Below are 24292 nucleotides of genomic sequence, written 5' to 3'. Positions count from 1 at the left end.
TGTAGCAAGAGTAGTAGACCACCATTTTGCTTTGTTTGGTCGGTAAGATGTGTCTCAAAATCACAATTGTTTACAAAACTGCTAGTGTCAAGGTCTTTATACAGATTGCTCTTGTTTTGGTTTTGCATGTGGGCGTGTGTTTCCACTGTTGTTTTCTGGTATAGAGTATATATATATATATATCTCCTATCTATCATATATATATATATATATATATATATATATATATATATGATAGATAGGAGTGATCTGAAGACAGATTGACAAGAGCAGGGCATTATCGAAACCTTGTTAGCGGCGTTATACCAGCAAAACTTTTACTCTGAAAGTAATAAGCGGAAAACTGAACCTTTTTAGCCACGTAACTTGACGCAGGTAAAAAGTAGTGAGGAGGAGGTGCTCACCCAAACCGGAAACGGGGAAAAAACAAAAACAAAAGAGCGTTAAAACTTTTGTTTGTTGGTTGTGTTTCAGTCTGGAGCAGCACATGCCGATTTTGCAAACTACTGTATGACGCTTTCGCGGATAGTTTTGCAAGCTTCCGGGGGTGAATTTGGTGGCCGCTACCCTCGCAGTGAAGCGGCGTCGGCGGTCTGACGCACACGCGAGAAGCGGGGGACACACAGAGCTGTCATCGGAGCTAAGGCTAACGAGCTAGCTGTTTGCATGTCAACCTAACACATCCACTCCGAGGAAATTGAATTTTGCTTGCCCGGAACCTTAAACAACATTTAAGTCACATTTAAAGAGCCAACGCGAGATCCACTGGGGAGGATGAGATTTGGAAGTCTGGCTAGTTTAGCATAGCATAGCATAGCATCTCGTTAGCAACACGCAGAGGAAAACAACCTGATCGACGTACGCACATAAATACGTTTAAGTGGACAGACAACAGTTTGACCTCCATTAGGTAGACTGATAAGTATGTAGACGCGCTATTTTATTTGTTGTTTTTTGTGGGGTGCAAGTTGTCGTTTGTCGTGGCTTTTGATTATTTTCTTTCTTCTTCTTTTAAGTTATACATTTTTGGGGTTTGGCTGTTAGCATGGAGGCTGCGGATCCCGGCAGCGGCGCCTTGGAGCGGTTACATAACAGCCGCAAGTCCGCTGACATGCTGCTGCTCTGACAGCCACAAACACGGACACGCGTCGCGTACACTCACACACGTACATAGACTTGAGCAAACAAATAGCGAGGCGGGGTGGGAAAGAAGAGGGAGAACGCAAAACAACATGGTGGAGCTGTGAGACGCCTGGTGCACGCGTAATAACGTTATGAGCAATGTGAGCAAGATGGATTCAAACCCGCTCATTAACGGTAAGGCGTGTGCGTGTGCGTCTGTCTGCGCTTGTGAGTGCATGCGTGACAGGGGAGCGCAACGCGTTCCAGGTGTATTTCTTTGGGATACTAAGTACGATGCACTCAACTCATTGTGTGTGTTGACAAGGCGTGATGAGATCTCAATATTCTTTCAAAGCAAGGGAGCTCTGAACTTCCATCTTTTCCTGGTTGTTGCCGTGGCGACCGCTGTTGCCCATTTGTTCCATCAGGACTACATAACAGATAACAGTACTACTAGTGCGACAAGGTACAAGCACACAGTGTTACTACCAGGAATTATATCATCACCCTTTTCAAAATAACCTTAATTGCCGGAGTTTGGCCAATTCAATACCAATATAGTCTTACTTTTGTGTCAAACAGTAAATGATGTAAAGTATTGGAGTCACTCAGAAGTCTGATTCCATTCAATGTCAGCCGCATCGTTTTGGAGAGAACGTGGTTCTGGTGTGACTGTGCACAAAAGGTGTTCTACATCAACAATAGCAAATTCCAGTTCGCTCTTGAGAACGATAATGCGTTGACAGCAAAATCAGTTTCTCACCGTCAGCATTAAGTGGACAATTTTAAATGTTTTTCCTGTGATTTAGTTGTTGTAAGGGTAAAGGTACCTAAAGAGACGTATTTTATTATTATCTGTTTTTATATTTAATTGGCCAATTTATTGGTCATCTGAAAAATTTACCTGCCAAATTTGGGAATCTGCACCGGCCTAAAAATAAATTCCTTTTAGTCGCCCCCTAATCACAACTCTAGGGCATGCAAAGACTATAATGAGTGACATTCATAACATTTCATAGTACTACGACATGACAATACTACACACAGTGCTATGTGCTGCTTTGTAGTACTACCACAACAAGCCACTACCACATTGCACTTGTGTGACAAGCTATTGTCACATTCCTACAACTGTCATAAGGCCGGGTTCGACATCAGCAATCACTGTGTGCTGTTGACTTCTTCATAGTACTACTATGATAATCTACATATATATATCACAATCCAGTATTGCAGTACATACGATTGTTTTTTTGCTTCCTAGCAGTACTACGACAAGGCAATGTTGCATAGCACGTGTTTGACAATGTATTATTTCGCACTATTATTGTGTCTGGCAGCACTTTCCTTGTATAAATGTCAGCTTTACAGATGCTATGTTGGCTATGCAGGATGTTGTCACTTGGGCGACATGTGGTGCTGTCTCATCATAAAAGTTGTGGGTGAGGCATCCAAATTAGAAAATTGCATTCTGGTTGGATGGTGGGGCAGTAAAGTTGACACCAAGGAATAGTGTGCGCATGGGGCGCCATGGCTCAGGCATTAGAGTGGTCATCTTCCAACCCGAAGGTTGTGGGTTTGATCCTCAACCATTGTGACCTAAGTGAGAGCTCATTTACGTTGTGGACCAATATAGGCTGGCCTAGAGTTGTGAGAGCAATTTACAAGACACTGTAACTGCTGAATAAAGTTGAATTGTATTATATTGTATTATTGTAAGTACCTTTGAGCAGATCTTCTAGGCTCCGTTGTGATTGGTTTTCATAATGCGTTTGTTGCATAACCACTCATGTGACATTGTGACAATGATGCTCATTTGCATGTGGGAGGAGGCTTTGTGTGTGCATGTGTCTATGCAGTATGATTGTTTTATTGTAACAAATCATCAACCAATCTTGAGGGCATCCTTGTTGCATTTCTGCCTTATTAGCCATGGACCCGTCTATAACACTCTGGCAGTTCTTGCTCCACCTGCTGGATGACCAGCGCCAGCGCCACTTGATTTCGTGGACCGGCGAGGATGGCGAGTTCAAGCTACTCGATGCGGAAGAAGTGGCTCGCCTTTGGGGTCTGCGCAAGAACAAAAACAACATGAACTACGATAAACTCAGCCGCGCGCTCAGATACTACTATGACAAGGTATTACATATACTGCTCAGTATATTAAGTTTACGACTATACATATACCCCACAGTACATGATAAGTTTTTACCGCTTGATCATTGTTTTGTTTTGTGCAAGTGTGCGCGCGCGTGTGCGTGCGTGCTTGTGCGTGTGCGAGTGCGTGTGCGTGGATGTGTGATGGTTTGTATTTGTGGATAATCTGTGTATGTATATTGTGCGTTTTGGGATTTTGTTTTTGTGTATTCGTGCATGTGTGTTTGCTATATTTGTTATTGCATGTGTGTGGATTGTTTGTTTGCTTGCCTGTCTTGTGTGACATTACCCTTCAAACTTGTTGGCACTGATTTCAGAGCTTCTGCCGCCCTAATGTTTTGATATTCTACTCTTGCGTTTTGGCGAGATCTCGCATGATGTAAGAAGTCACATTAATTTATGGGTAATACATGTGTTAAAATGATCAATTTTTTGTTTTATGAATCAATATTGGGCTATGAAAAGGAAAATTCATTTCATTCAATTGATTTAAAAAAATAAATAAATAAACCAAGCCCGAGTTACACTTGCATCAAACAAACACGATACCCTGTTTGTGCTAATAGTAGCTTCTAGACAACACTGCAACATTGGTGTGTGTGTGAATTTTATTTAATGAACCCATGACTACGGATGCTATGATAAAAAATTACCTCTCAGCCGTGTTGTCTGCGTCCTATGGTGTGAAAGTAATGATTTTTATTGATATTGATTGTAAGAATTTAATGTTCTTTACATAAAACTGATTCTTTTAGTTTTCATTCCGATCAAGTATTTGTGCTTTATATATGCAATTAATATACGTAAACTTGTGGCAGAGTATTAAGGGGTCTAAGAATATTGCATCCACTTGAAAAGGGCAAAAACCAGTATAAAAAAAAATTCCCTGAGGTGTGGAGGTGGCCAGAGTATGACAAGGGGTGATCATGGCCACCCCTGACCACCTCATAGCTCTGATCCTGCCTAGTGTTTAGATAAGATAACCTTTCTAAAGGCCACAATTGAGACATTTGGAATAAATAGAATTAAATGAATAAAAATTTAATAATCTTTATGCTTGTTTTTCCAGAACATCATCAAGAAGGTGAGCGGACAGAAGTTTGTGTACAGATTTGTGAGCCAACCTGACCCGTCCCTGCCCGATGGGACACAAAACCCTGAAGAAAGCCAACGACGGGACAACCCAGACTCCAACAACCAATCAAAAAGCTGCCCGTCCAAGAACGCTGCACAGGTGGGTTCAGACTCACGAACCAGATTGGATGCGTCAAAAGTTCAAATGATTGATTGATTTGTGTGTTGATCGTCAGACGTCATCGCCCAGCAACTCACACAAGAGTTCTCGAAACGATTACATGAAGTCGGGCCTCTACTCCACCTTCACCATCCAGTCGCTGCAGGCCACGCCCAGTCCTCGGCCTGTCAAAGCTGAACTCCTGCTGGAGCCCGTCCCCAAGCTAGACCATGCGCCCAAAGAGGTGAGGGAGACCAGCTCAGGAATCCTGGACACATCTCTCCTAAATGTCCCCTTCCTCCTCTCCTAGGCTTCCTCTCCGTCAATGCTTGGCGAGCCATCTCGTCAGGTGATCGTCGGGCATCCGTCACCGTGTCCCACTCCTGTTGTCAGCCCACCGACGGCTGCTAACACCACTGGTCAATCACAGGTCAGTGTCGTCCCTGCAAAGACACAGGAAGTCTGTTGTTTTGCCCTAAAGTGGACATTTTAGGCTTATTTTGTCCATTTCCAGGGCTCCATCAAAAACAAACCTGTCCAAGAAATTTGGTGTGATTGCTCCAAATTTGAAGAATGTTTTTGTAAAAAACAGAAAAACAAGCACTTTTCTTGAAAATTCAGCCCAAAATGCCAGTTTCACTGAGCAGACGCAAAACATTCTGACGAAGCCATATTCAGAAAGACATTGGAACTCTGCTTTTTTTTTGTTTTGTGGTGGCCATTTCCACTTAAATTAAAAGCGCAGAGAGAGAGTGTGAGTTTGAGCGAGAGAGAGTGAGAGAGAGCGAGAGTGAGAGAGTGTGTGTGTCTGTGTTTTGGTTGGTAAGTTCGTCATGAGCATATCCATAAAAAAATAAAATAAAAAAAAAGTTGTCAAGATGCCGGGCCTGAAAAGATGCAGGAAATCTGACATTTGGTCTGAAGCAGCCATTGTAGGCTCAGTTTGCCCATTTCCAGCGGACCTTCAGATTTTGTACTATTTGTAATTTGACGCTACTGTACAATATTAGACAGATGAGAGTTGCTGAAGTTACCTAATGTTTGTGGGCTGAACATGGCAGCGAAGTTTGATGACTCTCAGTAAAACACAAAACTCTAAAGGAGGTTACCAAACGTCCTCCGTGTAATGAATAACTTTCACAATGTTACTACCTTGACCAGCTGATGTTGCCTTTAAATAAGTTTTGAATTGCTTATAGATGCCACATGATGGTGGCAAAGCAAACACCTCAACTCACTTCCACATAGTTCCTTAGCACCAAAATCTCACAAGATGGCCGTGCAGCACAAAATAAAGCTCCTCAATTCACTTCAATATAGTTCTACACACACTATAAGGTGGCACAGAAGCATTGCTTTTATGTTAGACAGTAATTTTTGGTACAGAAATGGAGAATAGGGCAGTTGATAACACCATAGGTTTGAAAAAATGAGGAAAGGGGAAAAAAGGTTCATCTGTGAGGAACAGGGAAACCTGCACTTAAAGAAGTGCTGGTGTCAATTGAAATGTGCTGACAGGTTGTCTTGTGTGTCTCCCAGAATCCTCCTGGGCCTCCTGTGAATGACCATCCCCACATTTACCTCACCAGTGTCAGGGACCCGTCCTCCCTCACACCAGTCCTCCCGCTGGCTCCCATCGGGAGTTCGGTTAGTTCTGTCCAGGCGCCACACGCGACCGTCAGTCCCCAGACGCCACCGAAGGACGATGGTGGTGGATTAGCCAACGTCGCCGGCTTCCCGCCTCACTCGACTCCCTCTCAGCCCGTCTTGGTCATCATCAACCCTCCTCCCACTCAGCAGCAGCGTGTCACCATGACGTCCACACCTCCCTCCGTTGTTCTACCCCTAGCACGCCCTCCCCCGCCGCCCATTGTAATCAAGGAGGAGACGCTGCCGTCGGAGGACGAACTTCTGGAGATGGTGGGGCTGGAGGAGAAACGGGTAGAAGAGGTAAGAGCAGTCTTTGGTTGGAGCAGGAGCTTTGAAAGTCATTGAAAGTTGAATATTTATTGAAAGTCTAAGGGTATGGAAACTCGAGAGTGAGAGAGATTACATTTCATGGGGAAAAAAATTCAAGGTAATGTGAGCCACTAGGTCAAGAGGTCAATTTACTAAAATATTCACCAGTCTTCTAAATTGAGTGTTTTGGTAACCTCACCTCATCGGAGAAAAAAAAATAAATTTTATTTTAAATGAAAGTGAACAAAAGCATTACAACAAAATATATGTATTTGACTCACCACAGTATTTAGAAAATAAAACATTAAAAAGGTTTATTCATTTAATTTTTTTCAAGTTCGGCGGGCCGGATTTAAATGTTTAACGGGCCGCATGTGGCCCCGGGCCGTAGTTTGCCCACGCCTGATCTAGACGGACGAATAGTATTTTTAGGTGACAGACATGAGTGAGCAAATTATACGACCAACTTGACACCATGGGTCATTCTTGGACACTGGACCAAAGGATTCTCCTGTGACGCTGCTGACGAAGGTAAACGTGAAATACTCACTGTAATATTTGGAATATTGTTATTCTGTTGTAGCCATTTCCAGCAGTAACACAAATAGTGTGAGTGCACGTGTTTAATGGATGCAATGCACTGAAAATGGTTACTTGTTCTAAGTATCACCACTGAAGAATTCATAAAACAGGATAGTGGATTTATTTACAGAAAGTATGTTTTTTTTGTGTAAGCCACTGTAATATTCAGTTTGAACATGAAAAAATCATAAACAATGAAGCATTTCATATTGAATAATTTGCACGTAAAAGACAACTATTAAAGATATGATGCACATGTAAGACTTATTTTATAGGCCCACATAATCCTATAGTGAACCCTGACCTTTTTTGGGCTTGTATTTTGATTTACAGCTGTGCTGGATGGACTGAGACAGTTGCAATTGATGAGATTGTGAGCTGTCCATCACCCACTAGACAGAAGTGCTGCAGTGAGTGAAAACCAACTGTTGAACATAAAATGCAAACGTTTGCCTAAATCACTCTTATAAACTCTAATACTGAACTATGACATTTTTTATGGATGCTTTCGTTTTTTTAACTTTTTTACAGCTGGTATGGATAAACATACTTAAGAGGTTTCCAATGCAGGGACAAGCGTGAGCTCCCCATGAGGCTACCAAGCAGCAACCTACTGTGGCAGAAAATAATGCGTGGCAAGCCAGACGTTTCTCCAAGTTGCAGACAATGCAGAGTTGGCCCGAGTGCGGGACTAGAATATTTTTGGTTATTTAATGTGTAAAATAAAAAGTTTGTTCCCCCAAAACGTACTTTACACTGCTGTAATTAAAAACCTAAAAGAGCTGTCAATGAAGTCATGTTTTTATTGACATAATGGGTAAATAAAAAGATACATATACAGCATTAAGCAACAACGCTTTCGCTGTTTTTCATGTTGACGCATTTTAGTATTAATTGTATATTTTAAAGTTTTCTAATATGTATTAAACTTAGATGAAAATACTCAATGATATGCAAACTTTAAAGGTTACTAAATCCTCTGTTAACTGCAATGGTGTTTAAGAGCAGCAGTAATGATTAACCAAGTAACACAAAACCTCCTCCCACTGATAGGTCATCAGACACACCCCTTTTTGCAGAAAATGTCAACATTCCGATTTACCTTAGATTTGAGATTTAGTGTTGTTCCATCACTGTCGAAAAGTACATTAAAATCAAAATGTGGACACTTGGACATGGAATGTGATCATGCTGCACCGCCCCTCAATAAAGTCTCAAACTAAAAATATAAATATATAAATAAAGTTGGCAACACCACTGCTGCCAGTGCAAAAGTTAGTCGACTTCCCTGATTCACCCATGGAATAATCTTAAAAAAAAAGAAAAATGGATTCTTAAAAGAAGTCGACCGCCTTACCGCAAAATCATTTTTATTTTGGAAATAGTGTGGTAAGGTTGCCATTAATGTCAATAAAATGGACATAAACATTATGTGAACATTCTCCTGAAGGACAGTAACAAATTATTCGTACTCCATTTAAATACAAGACTGGGCGAGAGGACAAACCCCTTCCCTCCACCCTGCATGGTGTCATCGCCATCTGTTTGCTCATGGCAGGTCTTTGCGACGTTGTCTTCCTCAGGTCCCTCACCTCATTTGCGGCACGGGTGACCCACAGACGACCGTCACCATCATTGAAGCTACGTCCGTTCCCAGCATCCAGCCTCGGGAGTGGAGATCAGAGGGAGAAGGAAAGGACGCACAAACAGGTAGAGAGTATGAAATCACATACTTGTACAGTCAACCGCTGACAAAATTGACAAATGTACCTCGTCGCGATGGAGGAGCCTGGGTTGTTAGTGGACATTGTGGAGAGTTTTTGCCACGTCTGTTTTTATTCTGCTGAGTGGCAATTAAACACAAATTTGGTGTGTGTTGTAGGCTCGTCCGTGCCCGCTGTGATGTCTTCGATCTCTGCTCCAGACGTGATTCCTCCCAAACCGAAGAAGCCTCGAGGTTTGGAGCTGCCCTCCCTACCCCCGGGCCTCTCCTTGGATAAGGTGAAAACGCCTACATCAGTTTAGGTGGCGATGCCACATCCACACGTAGCGCTGTTTCCAGACTCATGACGCCACTTCCTGTTTTTGGCTCTGGTAGGTCAACGCCGCTGTCAACAGTTTGCTTGCACCCGGCTCAACAACCAACACGCTGACGCCCACCGTCATCACCTCGCACGCTCTGGTAAACCGACGCTCGGCCGGAGGGACGCTGCTCACGCCGATGTGTTGCATACGCCACTAACCTGCTGAATTGTTTGTCCTCCAGACTCCCGTCCTGTTGACTCCCAGTCCACTTCCATCGGCCATCCACTTCTGGAGTACCCTCAGTCCCATCGCACCTCGTTCACCTGCCAAGCTCTCTTTCCAGGTAACTCGCCTTTGCCTTTTCCGCACCTCTCCGGAAAAGGAAGCTGCTTCAAAATGCTTGCTGATGGCGTGGGTTACTTTTATAATTGCCAATATTCATAGCTTCAACCATGGGTGTCTGTCAACTCAAGGCCCGGGGGCCACATCTGGGCCTGCCACATTAATTTATGTGGCCCACTAAATCAAGTGTGTAGTTCATGTTTCTTTTTTTGTCCTTTTCAGTTTGGCAAAAAAAATTGTAATTGAAAATTTTCTTCACTTTAGCCGATTTTACAAGCGTCCATTTTCACCAAAGGTCTTATTAACCCAAATTGCACAGTAGTAAATCAACTCCCCCCGTTGAGATGAATGGTAATGCCATGAATCAGTTCACACCATTAATATAAGTTAATGCTGCAGCTATTGAATATTTTAGTATTCAGATAACTTAATGAAAATTTAAAAAAAAATATAGTGTACAGTAAACCCCCGGTTATCGCGGTTAATGGGGAACGAGACCACCCGCGAAAACTGAAAATCCGCGAAGTAGCGGCGCACCTTCAAAAATGCTTAAAAAGATTCATGTTATAACAAAAAAAAATATTATTATTATATATTATTATTAATATAATTAAAACTTATTATTTTTTTATTCCCCAGCCATTATTTTTGTATTTATTCAATTACTTCTTTTTGTATTTATTTAAATACTTCGACTTTTACCTGCTGGTACGCCGTCCGGTGTGCCCTGTGAAATGAAAGGTGGTATTCTTCATTTATTTATTTATTCATTCATAACTGACAGCCTCGCGCTCCGCTCGTGCCCGAGCGGAAGGTGCTCCTCTTCGGCTTAATTGTCACGCACGCCAGACCTGCTCCCCCGAAGCGTGTCTCCGTTCGGTTGAACTCGGTTTCATTTTGCCCCGCTCGTGCCCCGGGCGGAAGGCGCTCCTCTTCGGCTTAACTGCCACGCACGCCGGCCGGCCTCCTCCGGAGCTCTCGTACGGTCCCGAACGGAGCGAAATGTCGCCAAGCTCGTGCCCGGGCGGAAGGTGCTCCTCTTCGGCGTAATTGCCACGCACGCCGGCCGGAGCTCTGGTACGGTCCGAACCGCGCGAAACGTTGCCCCAAATCGTGCCCGGGGGAACGTGCTCTTCTTCGTCCACTCTCCTCTTCGCCCACGCTCTTCTTCAGCGCACGCCGGCCATCTAACCGCTCCAGCGCCCCGTCGTGCCGCTCGGCGAAACTACAATGCCCCCAAATATTTTTTAGACCCACGAAGCTCTGAACCCGCGAAAGGTGAACCGCGAAGTAGCGAGGTTTCACTGTATTCAGACCTAACCTTTTTTTTTTTTGCTTTAACGATTCAAAAAACAAACAAAAAAAATGTTCCACTTAATAATGAACAGACAACAGGTTTTCATTTTTAGAAAATCAACATTTTATACTTAAATTTAAACTGTGCATAGCAGCACAATCATTTCCTATCTATAAAGAATGTGAGAATTTAGCAAAATTTCTTTCCATAAATTTTGGCCAATGAGACGACGTGACGTCAGAACCACAGTCGTGAGTTTGCAGGATTTGTCATTGTCTTGATAATTGGATTCAACTTTTTTTTCAGGAAATGAGACGCCATTGATGTTTGTCATTTTATTCCTAATACACACTTACTAATCGAACGCTGGAAAATTTATTTTAACCAGTCTGTTCGAAAATGACGGTAATTCCTTAAGTGGGTGAGTTTACCAAAGTCACTTTGCGAATTGGCCAGGGTTGACTGTCATTGTCTGTGTCTCCTCCAGTTCCCAACAAATGGCAGTAACCAGATCCACATTCCGGCACTGAGTGTGGATGGTCTGTCCACCCCTGTGGTTCTGTCCCCTGGTCCCCAGAAGCCCTGAACGCTGTCCGCACCTCAGAAGGCTGCTCTGTTATCCGTGCCACGTGCCAAGATGACGGCGTCACCGTCATGTTGTGATGCGTGCGCTCTCCGGTTGGTGTGACCAACAGGAAGACTTATCGGATTTTTTTTCCTATTTGCGAAGAAGAGGAAAATATTTTTTCCCTTGAAGAGCTAACGCTCCACCTTCTCATTAATATACATGAGGAGGAGGCTCTCTTTTCTACCAATTTATTCGCTGCGAGCTGGCATCGTCTTCTACCGACAATTGACTCTCCCCTTTTCTCTGATTGTTGTTATTTTAAGTTTTTTGTTTTTTTTCCAGGCTGCGCTCTATTGGAAATCATGATGATGTTGATGAACATTGGCATGGTTTCTTGTTCAGAAACATTTTTTTGGGGGGTGGGGGGGCACCCGCAGACATTCCTCAAGGGTCGCCATGGTCTCGTCAGGATATTCTTGGCTTCATTCCATATGCGAGCTTTTGGAGCACTCCACCCCCCCACCGGAGGATGGTTGTCGCTGCACCTTCTTAAAGCCGTGGTGTCTTTGTTTACTGGACAAGTAATTTGACGCACAATGACCAAAAAAAGAAGAAAAAAAAAGTTTGAATACTACGGTTTACCTGTCGGTGGTGTCCTTGAACACAGAACACCACCAAGCGATTGTTATTTTGATGCTTGCATGTTCTCCATGGCAACCCGGCATTGACTGTTGTGTCTCGATATATACTGTATATATTCACAGACTTACACAGCTGGACTATTTTGGACCCTGAGTGACACGGTGACTGTTTTTCGCCCTTTTGGACAGATGGGTCAGTTACCCATGGGTGCCGGTCATGGATCCTTGAGGCTCCTCTACGTGTGACGATTGGATGTACAAGATGGCAAGCCTCTAAATCAGGGGTGGGCAAAAAAGGCCCGTTGCCCACATATGGCCATTCCGTTATTTAATCGGACCCACCAAGCATTTACGTTATCAAGAATCCTGTATTGAATTAATTTAAATGTATTTCTAAAATTACATTATTTTTTCTCTCATTTAATTATTTAATAATCTGTTATCAAATAACTGACTGATTAATTAGACTCGATGAAATACAATTTTAAAATGCAACATTTATTTTATTAAGATAAACAATTTTACATGCAATGTAAAAATATCAGAAAAATAAACAATAATGCTTTATAAAATAATTGATTAAGTATTGGTAAAATGAATTTGACTGTATATAATCCAGTCAAAAACAGCATAAATTACTTTCTTTTAATTTAGGCCCGAAATCAAATGCACAAAAATTTGCTCACCCCTGCTTGAAAGCTCATGCGTCCTTGTCACAAAAATTAAGCTGCCAAAGATGTCCAATTAGAGCCAAGTGCAGTTTAGTCTTGGGTAAGAAAAAAAACCCCAACTGTCACCTGAACGCAGCACTAAGCCATCGCGTTCGACTGTTCTATTTTTCTAGCAGAGAGCAACTGCTTTATTTTGTCTATTGAAAACAATATGAATTGAGAAAAAAGCCTTAAAGACGTCGTCGCCAGTGGCGCAGCAGGATGTGACGTTGGGATCAGTGTATTTCTTTTCTCTCTAGTGGGCGTGGCCTACACAAAGCCATTCATTACAGAACATTTTGGATGAATTTTTCCTTTCACCAGCAGAACAAGAATGTTTTTATACAGATGACGCCACTTGGAAGCCTCTGCGGGATTGGCTGTTTGGGTCTCATTACCGCTGTTATGTGGGTGTTTCCTTGCGGTAGGGCTGCGAGTGGTGGAGGTGCTTCAGAATTAGATTTTTCCTCCAGTTTTCTCTTTACTGTACCAAGATATGAGTGGCGTTGATACAGTAGGCGGGGAAATGGTTTGCAAAGTTGACAACTTTGTCTGTTAAATCCCATTTGGCCCCGCCCTCTGCCATTGGCTGAGGAGTTTATTTTTCTGAGACTTGTTCTTCGTATTTACTGGAAATATAAAGAGGACAAATTATTTTTATGGGTCGTATCCCCCTCCTCTCGTGTTTGTTAATGTCTCAGATGTATGGTTTTCTGACATGCACTTACACACATACAACACACACACTTATGAAGTGAAGTGTAATTAAAGTGTCCCATTGAAACTGCGGCGTAATCTCTTGTATGATTTCTGTTTTTTGCATGTTTAGCACTTTTAAACATTTTGGATCATTTACAATTTGATTAAGCAAAAACAACCAAGTTAAATGTGTTTACTAAAGTGTAAACTATGTGGGAGCAGGCATGTCCAAAGTTTCTAAATGAGGTCTTTACAATGCTTATTAAAGGAAAAAAATACAAATACGGGCGCAGTGTGAAATAGTAATTAACCCCCTCTAGATTTGTTGAATCAAGAAATCCCTACAAGATCTCAACAAGGAACCCAGCATGCCATGATTGAAAGACATTAAAATGAGGAACAAATTATTTAAATCAGTCTTAAATTGGCATTATAATTTCCAAAGCATTGTGAGTCCAATCAACCGTGGTTGAGCTGTTATCTACAAAAGGAAACAAATTGGAGCCATGGTGAAGTTATTCGCCAATGTTTTTTGTGTTCTGTAATACGCTTTCTGCAACACTGACTCCATCAGGTCGTCTCAAAGAAACCCAGAACAACGTCCGAAGAACTGCAGGCTTCACTGGCCTCATTTAGCGTCAGTGTTCATGATTCAACCAGAAGAAAGACACTGCAGTCGACCTGAAAATGGGAAATGGGAAAGGTTTCTCATTTCTAGAGCTTGTGTCAAGCGGAGCTCTATTTGTGTTTAAATATGAGTACTGGCTTCCACTGAGCTGCTTTCTTTCATACGCAAAAACAATGGGAAAATTGTTGTCAGTTTTATTTACTCTTCTTTCGGTAGTTTGAAATTTGAAGTATTGGCTAAGTGTGAATTAAAAAAAAAATATTTGCCTGAGAAGTCGGGAAAGTTGCTAAGTTGTCGACACTGACTGTGTTCGTCTCTGTTCGCAGCCACGTTTTAGTCATAAAGGTGCAAATCAGAGAAACTTTTTTTTTTTATTTCAAACACATTGTCCTGAGCTCTAACATTAATCGATGAAGGTTATTAATGGCCCCACCCGAGCTTGCAACATTTGCGATGTATGTGAATGCAAAGGCCGCACATAAAGGCTGCTGCTGTTTTGCTGATACCGGGAGCGTTGAGGCCTGTGCTGTGTTTTGATCAATAGTGATGAACATGTCAAAAGCGGACAACAATAAGTGACCATCGCACCCGCGTCGCCATACATAACCAGATTTGAGCTCGTAAAACCCATTTGGATGACAATACTTTATGCTGTGCCATCACACAGCTACTTAATATAAAAGGCAGGCCCAAACAAGAGTGCCCATTGAGCATTAGTCAGGCCCACCAAGAGAACAATGGGAAAGGTAAGTTCACTTTGTCAGCTTGCAAAATTATATAACACGCGCAATCCATTCGCATGTCCGACCGTGGCTTCGCAGATCATTTTCTATGAGGATCGTAATTTTCAAGGTCGGCACCACGAGTGCGTGAGCGACTGCGTCGACCTGCATCCCTACTTCAATCGTTGCAACTCCATCCGGGTGGAGAGTGGCTGCTTTATGGTGTATGAAAGGCCTCACTACCTGGGACACCAGTACTTCCTGCGCAGGGGGGAGTACTCAGATAACCAGCGCATGATTGGTATCAATGACTGCATCCGTTCCTGTCGAATGATTCCGTTGGTAAGTTTGTGGCAAAATCATAGCGCAGAAAATCTCATCCGGCATCGTACCCGCTGAAAGGAGAAACATTTTCTTTCTCTTTAAAATTTGAGGCAGGGTCAGGGTTTTTCTTCTTTTTTTTGTCATACTGTCATCATATCCAGTTTATCGCTGGGCCAATGGCAAGCCTGGCTTTCGTTACCATGACGACGGAGGGTGGAGCCTAAGCTTTTGCAACTCTCACCGAAGACAAAAAAAGAGTTTTAACTGATGGACGCAGCAGTTCATACTCTACTGTAGAGGTGCAATGATTAATGGATTATCAAATGAATCGATCATTATTTTAATAATCGATTAATTGTTTTGATAATAGATATCTTGTTTGATTCTAAATTGTCCAAATACTTAAAATTTCATTTTTCGTTTTCAGATTTCTTCGATAGTCATCCGTGAAAGTGGCCTGATTGTGTTTTTTCTCTCTCAAAATGAGACATTTACAAAACAATGATTGGCATTTTTTTTCCCATTTTCTGACGTTACAGACAAAACCAGTAATTGAATCATTACACTGGTCAACATAATACGAATTTTTTAGAAATGCAAGTTAACTTTTCTAGATTGTTTTGCTCTAATTTCTAATCTGCCCCCTTCCTCTCAACGTCCGTTTTTCAAAATACTACTACTACTACAAATAATAAATATATGTAATTGTGATAAATATTTATGATTTAAGGATTAGATTCAGCAACAGGTGGAATTTTTTTCTGTAGCGTTATAGCTATAAATGAGAATGAATGGTAAAATATGTATTGCGCAAGTTTTTTTACGTCAAATTTTAAAATCAAAAATTGAAAATATCTAAAAAAAAAAAAAAGTGACTCTGGATCTTCACACGGGCCAGCTGCCAGTCATGAGCAGGGAATCTCAGTTTGCTGGCTGGAGTTTGCAAATATGTCAATCACAAGACGATGAAATTCAAACGTCTCATTTTCATATTTGTATGCAAGACATTTAAAAGTCACTTTCCCACAAAACCTCACCTCTGCTTACCTTACAAGATTTTGATAACATGAGCCTTTGATTGGACTGACAAGTGAGAGCAGCGTCTCTGGGTTCTTGCTCGTTTGGTAAGCCTTCGGTGCCGCCGCTGCCAGAGCTGCTAAGCAGCGAGAGAGAAAACTAGAGGAGCAACAACTCTACACTTCTTACACTTGATTCTCTACTTCTGAAAGAATAGAAACCCACATAGAGTCTCTTCCGCAGCACCGAGGTGCCTACAAAATTCGATTGTACGAGCGGCCGGACATGAACGGCCAAATGCAGGAGGTGAGCGACGACTGCCCCAACGTCCAGGACCGCCTTCATATTTCTGATGTGAATTCGTGCAACGTGGTCGTCGGCCCCTGGCTGCTGTACGACCAGCCCAACTACAGAGGTCGGACCTTCTACGTGAGGCCCAGCGAGTACCGCCGGTTCAGCGACTGGGGAGGCGCCAGCCCCAGGATCGGTTCTCTCAGGCGGATCACTGACTCCATCTAGGCCCTCCTTCATTTCTCCCTGTTCTCAATAAACACCCTTGGCTTAACCGTCCGATCTTGTTCGGTTTTACTACCCTCAGCGTGTTGGTGGCCACGCACAGTCATATATTTTTTTAATCTGCTGTCAGGATCTGAGAGATTTGTAGACGTCCATGTGCAGTATATCTTTTATTTGTCTTATACTGCCCTCAGGTGGCCAAGGTGGGCAGCAGCACAATTGCCATTCAATTGAAGTCTGACACAAACTGTTTGAATACAATTTTATTACGTCATTATTGTATGTTTATATAAGATACAATATTAAAGAGTGAATTCTCACATAAAGAAATATTACAAAATATTTTGTTGGTTTTTTTGGGGTCAAGTTGCAGATTATTGACATTTCCTTTCATTTCTCAGGGATAACATGAACTGAGATACAACTGTTTTAGAACAAATTAAACTTGTATCTCAAAGTACATCTGTATCGCTAGTAGTACAATCTTTCTACAGTCAGCGGTGGGGGTTACTTCTTCTCACTGCAGTGAGCAGAGGGTTTCCACTTCTTAAAATCAGAATTGCCTCATTTATTTGCTATTTGCGTTTTTGAGATTCTTGATCACTCCAAGCAAAATTAGTCAGTGAGTATTATACTAGTAGGACAACTAGGTCCTACTAGTAATGTTTTTCTTCTCACTACTTTATGACATTTCTGTGCACTGAGGCACACTAACAGCTGTGCTAATGTTACTAGTGATGCAAAAGTGTGCACTAGTTCACATAAGTGTGCTACAAGTACTACAAGTGAAGCACTAGTGGTTAATTACTAAAGTTTTATAATGTCATTAGTAGAACTAATACCACATCATTGGCAACTAGTGCATATTATGGCCTCATTATTTGTCCTACTAGTATACCAACTATCACACTGTAGTTGAAAAAATATCACAAGTAAGAAATGGTTGTTTTCCTATTACACTTGCTATTTTATCAGTTCAGTGCACTAGTAGAAAAACTACAACTTATTAGTTTTTTTACAACAATGTTCTACTACTGAATGACATTTCTGCAAACTAGTAGAAAGACTGAAACGCACTAGTATTATTACACTATTTCATATTAGCAGACACTAGTCATTATTCTAGTACAGAAAAATGTCATACAGTAGTGGAAGTCAGTAGTGTAAAAAAACATCAGTATAAATTGTCCTTAGCCTCAGACTGTTTTGAATAGATGCTCAAACAGCTTTTCCATACACATAGTAGTTTTTTTTTCGTAAATCACAGACCTTCTACTAATGCTATGAATTGTCTTACTAGTGAAGAAAAAGAGTGTACTAGTACCTTGGCTTTAAGCTGATATGGAATAGATGCTCAAACGTCTTTCATTCCTTACAGAAGTGGAAGATAATAGCGTAAATAAAGATACTAGTGCATCCTAGCCATTACTAGTGAGGTCAATTTTCTTAGTACTGAGAAGCATAGATAACAAGGGACAAAGCGCATCCGAGTTCATGGACAATTGAGAGCACTAATACAATCTGGAAAAAATGTCAAGATGGCTTCATTTACTTGACCTTGGAAATCATGAGGCAGGATCTCACACAGTCATTGAATCTTATCCAGCGTTGGTAGTCCAGATAGTCGTCTTTCATTAGGAAATATTGATAACCCAAAAAGTCAGGTTTCTTGTACACCATTCATTCCACGCTTTCCACCCTGCTGGAGTTGCAGTGATTGAAGTGCGACATTCGCTGCTGGATTTGTCGGAACAACATTTTCATAAAAGGTGATCTAAACGCAGGTGGGGCGGCAATAGTAAAGAAAAAAAATTCAGACCATGGACCCGGAGGAGATTGCACAGCGTTAGGTTGGATTCAGCACAAAGTGCCATACAACATAGCATCATTGTATGTGTCAAATGTTGCCCAGTTGGCATCCATTGCAGCCTGGTCATCCTGGAAGGGGGATTCCCCCATCTGTGGTCCCTTCTCAAGGTTTCTCACTTTTCCCCTAATGAGGTTTTGTGAGTTTTTCCTTGCCCTCCTGGGGGTTAAGATCGGGGATGTCGATTGTGGCTATGTAAAGACCTTTAGGGCTATACAAATAAAATTGACTTGACTTGACTTGACAACAAAAACAAGTAGCCTTTCCTTGCCTATTGTGTCATTGACCCGGTCGCACTACTACCGGCGCTTCTGGCCCTTTATCACCCGCCCATGACCCGTGCCATTATGGGTCGCGGCAATGAGAGGGTTGGTGAGCATTTTCCCACCAACAATATAAGATTTTTGCATTTTCCGAGTTTGTGGAGTGGAGATTTCTTGCTTACATTTGCCAAAACCTTTACATACTGCTGCCAGATAGCGAGATTCATACTCGACTGGGTGAGATTGGGGTCATCAACTCCACTCCGAAAGTTGTTGTTGCTGCATTCAGACAGTAAGACCCTGTAAATGTGAATACACAGAATTTGCTTATTCATACTTATTTGAAGATTATTGCTGAAACCTTGTGCAAAGACTGAGAACTGCACCGTAATGATTTGTAGAGATAAAACGGTTTTTCACCATTTCAGTTTCCCTGATTTTCTAAGGGCAGGCTAAATGGTGCCCAGTGACATACTTTTTTTGCTAGCTAGTTAGCTAGCTATGCCTACATCCCGTAAATACATTTTCCCGCGATGCCACAATTTACAGAATATATTGGTGATGGTATTATAATTCTCAAGCGAGGTGGTGCTTATATATGGTATATATATGGTATATATATATATATATATATATATATATATATATATATATATATATATATAGAGAGAGAGAGAGAGAGAGAGAGAGAGTGAGAGAGAGATATGGTATTTGTGCGTGTTTAGATATGAGTTTCTTCCTTTTCTTAAACTTTGACTTCAATATCGTAATAATGCAATTTAATCTGGAAGAAAGAATATTTTGTTTTTAATAAGCTTGCAACTTAAAAATGCCCAATTGTTTTTTCATTGTTATTGTTCTGGTAAAGATAATGATTTTTGTTAATTAAAAAATAATGACTTTATGCATATAGTATCCCATGTTAATATACTATATATGAATGGTATCTATAACATTGCAACCTTTTTCTCAAAATTGTCATTTTATGTCATCAAATGTTCTTATTCCATTTAGGGGTACACATTGTATCTATTTTTAATTGTTGACTCATGAGGGTATCATTGAAAAAAAAAATCTCACCAATAAGGGAATCCTTGAACCCAAGACGTGAAATCTGACAACAAGAACACCCACGCCAATGTTCGATTCATTATGTGTTAGGTAAGATAGCAAAAATGCCCCCTATATATTTTCATAAACATTTTCACTTAGGGGAGTACACACTTTTGTTGCCAGCGGTTTAGATATTCATGGCTGTGTTATGATATGGTGCTAGCGTGTTTGGTGCTCATCTTTTAATGAAGAAATAATGGAGGAAATTGGCCTCACTATTTGAAATCTTTTGGAGATGAATTTATATACTGTCATTATGGCATAGTATTTGTTCTGTACTATATTCTCACACTGATTAAACATTTAATACATTGGAAGAAAAACAAAAACAGGAGTGCTCTCCAGGCTGCAGCTCTTTAACGGTGTCTTTTCAATTTTTAGATTTGTAGCGTCAGCGCCACATTGCTCTTTTTTCTATGCGGCTAGTGGCTGCTTTTGTTTGCCCTCCGATTCCATTGTGACTGCCCCGTCGGAGCTCGGCTTCGCGAGAACAACAGCGTACAATCCAAAGTGATGATGCTGAATTTTGCATGGGGAGCAAAAAACAAAAAAAAACAAAAGGTATCTCAAATTGGTATTTGAGACCCCCCCCCCAAAAAAAAAAATCAACCTTAAATCCATTCACTAGTATGCTCTTTTTCCTTAGATGGTAAATGACTATAAAAATTTTCTGTAACCATGCGGAATGTTCAACAGTAAAACGCTGAGTTGTCCAATGATGACAAGGAAGCCATGTTTTTCTGGACCTTCCACCATATTCCATCTAGATTCATTGTCAGTAACTTTTTTGTGTAAGGAATTTGACCTAAGACACATCTGATAATGACTGAGTATATAGAAATTACCTCTACAATCATATGCTGTTCAATGCCACACAAAGAAACACCAGATGACTTTCAAATGAGCCTTCATTTTTGTATTTTTTTTCAATTTTATTTCAACATGAATGGTAATCAGCACACATCCATGATACGTCTAATGGAACTGATTCTCATAATGTTGCTGAGGCCGCTCTCCCGCAGGCTCCTGTGCTCTCCGGGTCTCACGTAGATCACACGACCTCGGAAGTTGGGCTGCTCAAAAAGCAGCCAGTGGCCCTCCAGCACGTTGCAGGACTGGCAGTCGGACATGTACAGGCGGTCCTGCAGGGACTCGCAGTCCTCCAGCAGCTCCTGCATCTGGCCGCCAAAATTCTCCAGCTCGTAGATCTTCACCCTGAACTGTCCCCTGTGCTGTTGGACCCAAAAATTGATGTGACGGCGGTTTGCTCAGTTTAGAATCAAGAACCTCTCTCACAAGGAGAGGAGCGCAATCTTACCATGGGAATCAGACGGCAAGAGCGAACGGTGTCCATCACCACTGCCCCAATGCCGGTCAAGCTCCCGACACGCATCAGGTCGGAGTACTCGCCCCTCTTCAGGAAAACTTGGTTGCCGATGAAGTTGGAGCGGTCGTACAGGACGAAGCAGCCATTCTCCACCCGGCAGGAGCTGCAGCGGCTCAGGTGCAGGTGGATGTCGGAGCAGTCGCTGCTGCACTCGTAAGAGCGACCCTGGAAATTCTTCTCCTCAAACAAAATGATCTGCGGAAAGACAGAAAGCACCAAAGATTCCAAGTTTTGCCATCATTGAGTGATTAAAAAACAACGCATAACCACTCTTACCCTGCCCATGGTGACGCTTGTAGTTGTTGCATCCATGCCAACAACTGAACCCCTTTTATAGTGACCCTGGGCCTCAGACGACCTTGGGCACCTTTGTGTGAAACCTCATGAGTCATCAAAAGTGCAGCGGGCCCGCATTCTTTCGCAGCTTTTATTGTACGCAGGCTGCATTTTGGAGAGGGAATGCAAGCTCATCACTGAAGCTCCACGCTCCTCAGATGACCTCTTACCAACCGTACAACGTATCCTCTATGGAGGAGTTTCCAGCTGGTTTGCGGCCTTTTGTGATAGGCCAGCACATTGATCTCCATAGTTGATTTTTGCAGCATTAAACATCCGATTGTGACAATAGCCACATTCTGACATACTGTACAGTGAAGTCTGTCACCCTATAGTGATACAACTGGGCACACAATATAGAGTGATGACTCCAGGGCTTTAGCATGAGGCCTGCGAGATGTATAAAAAGGGACCAGGCTTGATGCCCAAGCTGTACATCTGCAGTTATCTCACAAATACCATGACCATGGGAAGGGTAAGTCAAAAACCGCAATGTACAAACCACAATCTGGATTCTTGTTTTTCTCAAAGAAAGCAACAGATCTTCATGTTGTTTGTGACAGATCATCTTCTACGAGGACCGCAACTTCCAGGGTCGCTCTTACGAGACCAGCAGCGACTGCCCTGAGTTGACCACCTATCTAAGCAGGTGCAACTCCTGCCGGGTGGAGAGTGGCCTCTTCATGGTTTATGAGAAGCCCAACTTCAAGGGTCACCAGGTGCTGGTCAGGAGGGGCGAGTATCCGGACAGCCAGCGTCTGATGGGAATCAATATGAGTGACTGCATCAAATCGTCTCGCATGATCCCTTTGGTAGGTCCATGCATGAGTGGAAGCTAAATGTATTCCTTAAAGTCCACCACTTGCTGGAACGCCTATAGAGGTGGTTGATTGAATAGCCAATTGATTGGTGATTGCTCGATTTGGTACTTGGGTCTGTTGACTGGTTGGTTGATTATCTGAATGGGTGGATATTTGATTAGTTAATTGCTTGGTTGTGTATTTTGTCATTTGATTGGTTGGGTGGCAGAAAGACGTAAATGTACTGATTTGACTCAGGTACTTAGGTCAAAGTAAAAAGGAGAGAGTTTGAAAACTACTGCAGTGCAATAGTAATAATTAAAAAAAATTTTTTGCATGACTAACATGTCATATTGAGAAGAGGAAGAAAACAATCATGTTACATGTCGCATGTGCTTGTTTAAGAGTTAGTTAGTTCTCAGGTGTTGGTGTGGGAACCCAACTCGTTCTCTTCTAATTGATAGAGATGAGTTTCCACACCGGGCGGCACGGTGGCCGACTGGTTAGCACGATGGCCTCACAGTGAGAGACAGCATCGGGCGTGGGTTCGATCCCGGCCATCCTGTGTGGAGTTTGCATGTTCTCCCCGTGCTTGCGTGGGTTTCCTCCGGGCACTCCGGTTTCCTCCCACATTCCAAAAACATGCATGGCAGGCCGATTGAACACTCGAAATTGCCCCTCTGTATGAGTGTGAGTGCGGATGGTTGTTCGTCTCTGTGTGCCCTGCAACCAGTTCAGGGTGTCCCCCGCCTACTGCCCAAAGATAGCTGGGATAGGCTCCAGCACCCCCCGCCACCCTAGTGAGGAGAAGCGGTACAGATGATGGATGGATGGATGGAGTTTCCACACCAATCGTACAGATATCCTAACGAGGCTGAACTGTTGAAGCCTGCTCCTATGAGGCAAAACCTTTTGCAAACTACTAAATGCCCGTCAGAATTAAATGAACTGGATGAATATGAATATTCACAGACCAGAGTTAGTTGGCATTGGCTGTATTTTCAGTCTGTCAAAACGACTTGCTCCCATAGCATCACAAACATGAGCTGACTAACGACAAAAATACACAAACTGAGCAACAGAAAAGTACACTTTAACTTGATGTAATTTCAGATTTGAAAGAGAATTTTTGAAGCTGTTTTAATAAGCCTTTTTTGACAGAGTAAGAGGTAGAACGTACAAACATCAGTAAAAAGAAAATCAAAATCCAAGTCGAGTGCAGATAGCTGAAAAATTTACAAAAGCACTAAAGTACAGTACTTTGTTACTTCCCATCATCGATAGCCTTTCGGATTGCACTTGTTTTCTTGTCATTAGAACCTGTTTGTGATTCTGTTCCAACTTGACCCACAGCACAGAGGACCGTTCCGAGTGAGGATCTACGAGAAGGAGAACTTTGGAGGCCAGATGCACGAGCTGACCGACGACTGCGACAACGTGGATCGTCTGCGCATGTCCGACTGTCAGTCCTGCAACGTGATGGAGGGCCACTGGCTGATGTTCGAGCAGCCCAACTTCCGAGGGAGGATGCTGTATCTGAAGCCCGGCGAGCACCGCAACCTCCGCGAGCTGGGAGCCAGTAACATCATCCGACTGAGCTCCATCCGTCGCATCACAGATACCTGTTAGCTTCCTCTCTCGTTTGTTGAATAAAGCAAGCTGAAATTTGAATCTCTGTCATCAGGTTCTCATTTTAGCCTAAACCTCCACAAACTTCTTGGACACGTAGCCGAATAGTTAGCATCGCATCTGGAACTCAGAGTGCGAATAAGGATCTTCATTTGAGGAGCCTGCATGTTCTCACCCTGCTCGAGATATTTTTTTTCTCTTACATTTAAGAGATGCTAGCAAAGTAGCTTCATTGAGGACAGAAAATGTGTCCAGAAGTGTGCTTGAGTATATTCTCATTCCTCCAAATCATTTTTTTCTCATGGCATTGAATCGATTGAACTGGACTCCGTTGTGGGTCTTCGAAGACGGTTC

At 42.3% G+C, this 24292-nt stretch overlaps 4 protein-coding genes across 4 annotated transcripts; 3 read left to right on the top strand and 1 right to left on the bottom strand.

Annotated features, from left to right (window-relative positions):
- The first annotated feature begins 400 nt into the window (after positions 1–400).
- Positions 401–13424, top strand: elk1 (ETS transcription factor ELK1). Its single transcript, XM_088291051.1, has 11 exons — positions 401–1317; positions 3053–3261; positions 4349–4513; positions 4590–4757; positions 4824–4943; positions 6053–6463; positions 8638–8764; positions 8937–9055; positions 9153–9236; positions 9321–9422; positions 11206–13424. The coding sequence occupies exons 1-11, from the start codon at positions 1275–1277 to the stop codon at positions 11302–11304; spliced, it is 1647 nt and encodes a 548-aa protein (XP_088147177.1). The 5' UTR covers positions 401–1274; the 3' UTR covers positions 11305–13424.
- Positions 13425–14686: 1262 nt separating this feature from the next.
- Positions 14687–16597, top strand: LOC148340451 (gamma-crystallin M2-like). The gene is made up of 3 exons (XM_088291054.1): positions 14687–14710; positions 14786–15028; positions 16271–16597. The coding sequence occupies exons 1-3, from the start codon at positions 14702–14704 to the stop codon at positions 16544–16546; spliced, it is 528 nt and encodes a 175-aa protein (XP_088147180.1). The 5' UTR covers positions 14687–14701; the 3' UTR covers positions 16547–16597.
- Positions 16598–20711: 4114 nt separating this feature from the next.
- LOC148340450 (gamma-crystallin M3-like) lies at positions 20712–21564 on the bottom strand. Its single transcript, XM_088291053.1, has 3 exons — positions 21450–21564; positions 21105–21368; positions 20712–21018 (listed from the first exon to the last, which is right to left on the bottom strand). The coding sequence occupies exons 1-3, from the start codon at positions 21483–21485 to the stop codon at positions 20740–20742; spliced, it is 579 nt and encodes a 192-aa protein (XP_088147179.1). The 5' UTR covers positions 21486–21564; the 3' UTR covers positions 20712–20739.
- On the top strand, positions 21246–23980 carry LOC148340449 (gamma-crystallin M3-like). The gene is made up of 3 exons (XM_088291052.1): positions 21246–21984; positions 22073–22321; positions 23663–23980. The coding sequence occupies exons 1-3, from the start codon at positions 21907–21909 to the stop codon at positions 23936–23938; spliced, it is 603 nt and encodes a 200-aa protein (XP_088147178.1). The 5' UTR covers positions 21246–21906; the 3' UTR covers positions 23939–23980.
- Positions 23981–24292: the final 312 nt, after the last annotated feature.

The sequence above is a fragment of the Idiotropiscis lumnitzeri genome, chromosome 3 (genome assembly GCF_059441095.1).
Source record: "Idiotropiscis lumnitzeri isolate Australia: NSW breed Sydney's pygmy pipehorse chromosome 3, RoL_Ilum_1.0, whole genome shotgun sequence".
Lineage (NCBI taxonomy): Eukaryota > Metazoa > Chordata > Actinopteri > Syngnathiformes > Syngnathidae > Idiotropiscis > Idiotropiscis lumnitzeri.
The sequence above is the reverse complement of the archived record's forward strand: the minus strand, read 5'-3'. Positions and strand labels throughout refer to the sequence as shown.

Bases quoted from the DNA above. Each gene is read 5' to 3' on its own strand.
- LOC148340451 (XM_088291054.1), top strand. The intron at 15,029-16,270 runs GTAAGTTTGTGG...TCTCTTCCGCAG, and splicing joins CCTGTCGAATGATTCCGTTG to CACCGAGGTGCCTACAAAAT.
- LOC148340450 (XM_088291053.1), bottom strand. From the start codon at position 21,485: ATGGATGCAACAACTACAAGCGTCACCATGGGCAGG. The intron at 21,369-21,449 runs GTAAGAGTGGTT...GTCTTTCCGCAG, and splicing joins CAAGCGTCACCATGGGCAGG to ATCATTTTGTTTGAGGAGAA. The intron at 21,019-21,104 runs GTAAGATTGCGC...TGGGTCCAACAG, and splicing joins CTTGCCGTCTGATTCCCATG to CACAGGGGACAGTTCAGGGT.
- LOC148340449 (XM_088291052.1), top strand. From the start codon at position 21,907: ATGTATAAAAAGGGACCAGGCTTGATGCCCAAGCTGTACATCTGCAGT. The intron at 21,985-22,072 runs GTAAGTCAAAAA...TGTTTGTGACAG, and splicing joins ATACCATGACCATGGGAAGG to ATCATCTTCTACGAGGACCG. The intron at 22,322-23,662 runs GTAGGTCCATGC...CTTGACCCACAG, and splicing joins CGTCTCGCATGATCCCTTTG to CACAGAGGACCGTTCCGAGT.
- elk1 (XM_088291051.1), top strand. From the start codon at position 1,275: ATGAGCAATGTGAGCAAGATGGATTCAAACCCGCTCATTAACG. The intron at 3,262-4,348 runs GTATTACATATA...TTGTTTTTCCAG, and splicing joins TCAGATACTACTATGACAAG to AACATCATCAAGAAGGTGAG. The intron at 9,056-9,152 runs GTGAAAACGCCT...TGGCTCTGGTAG, and splicing joins CGGGCCTCTCCTTGGATAAG to GTCAACGCCGCTGTCAACAG.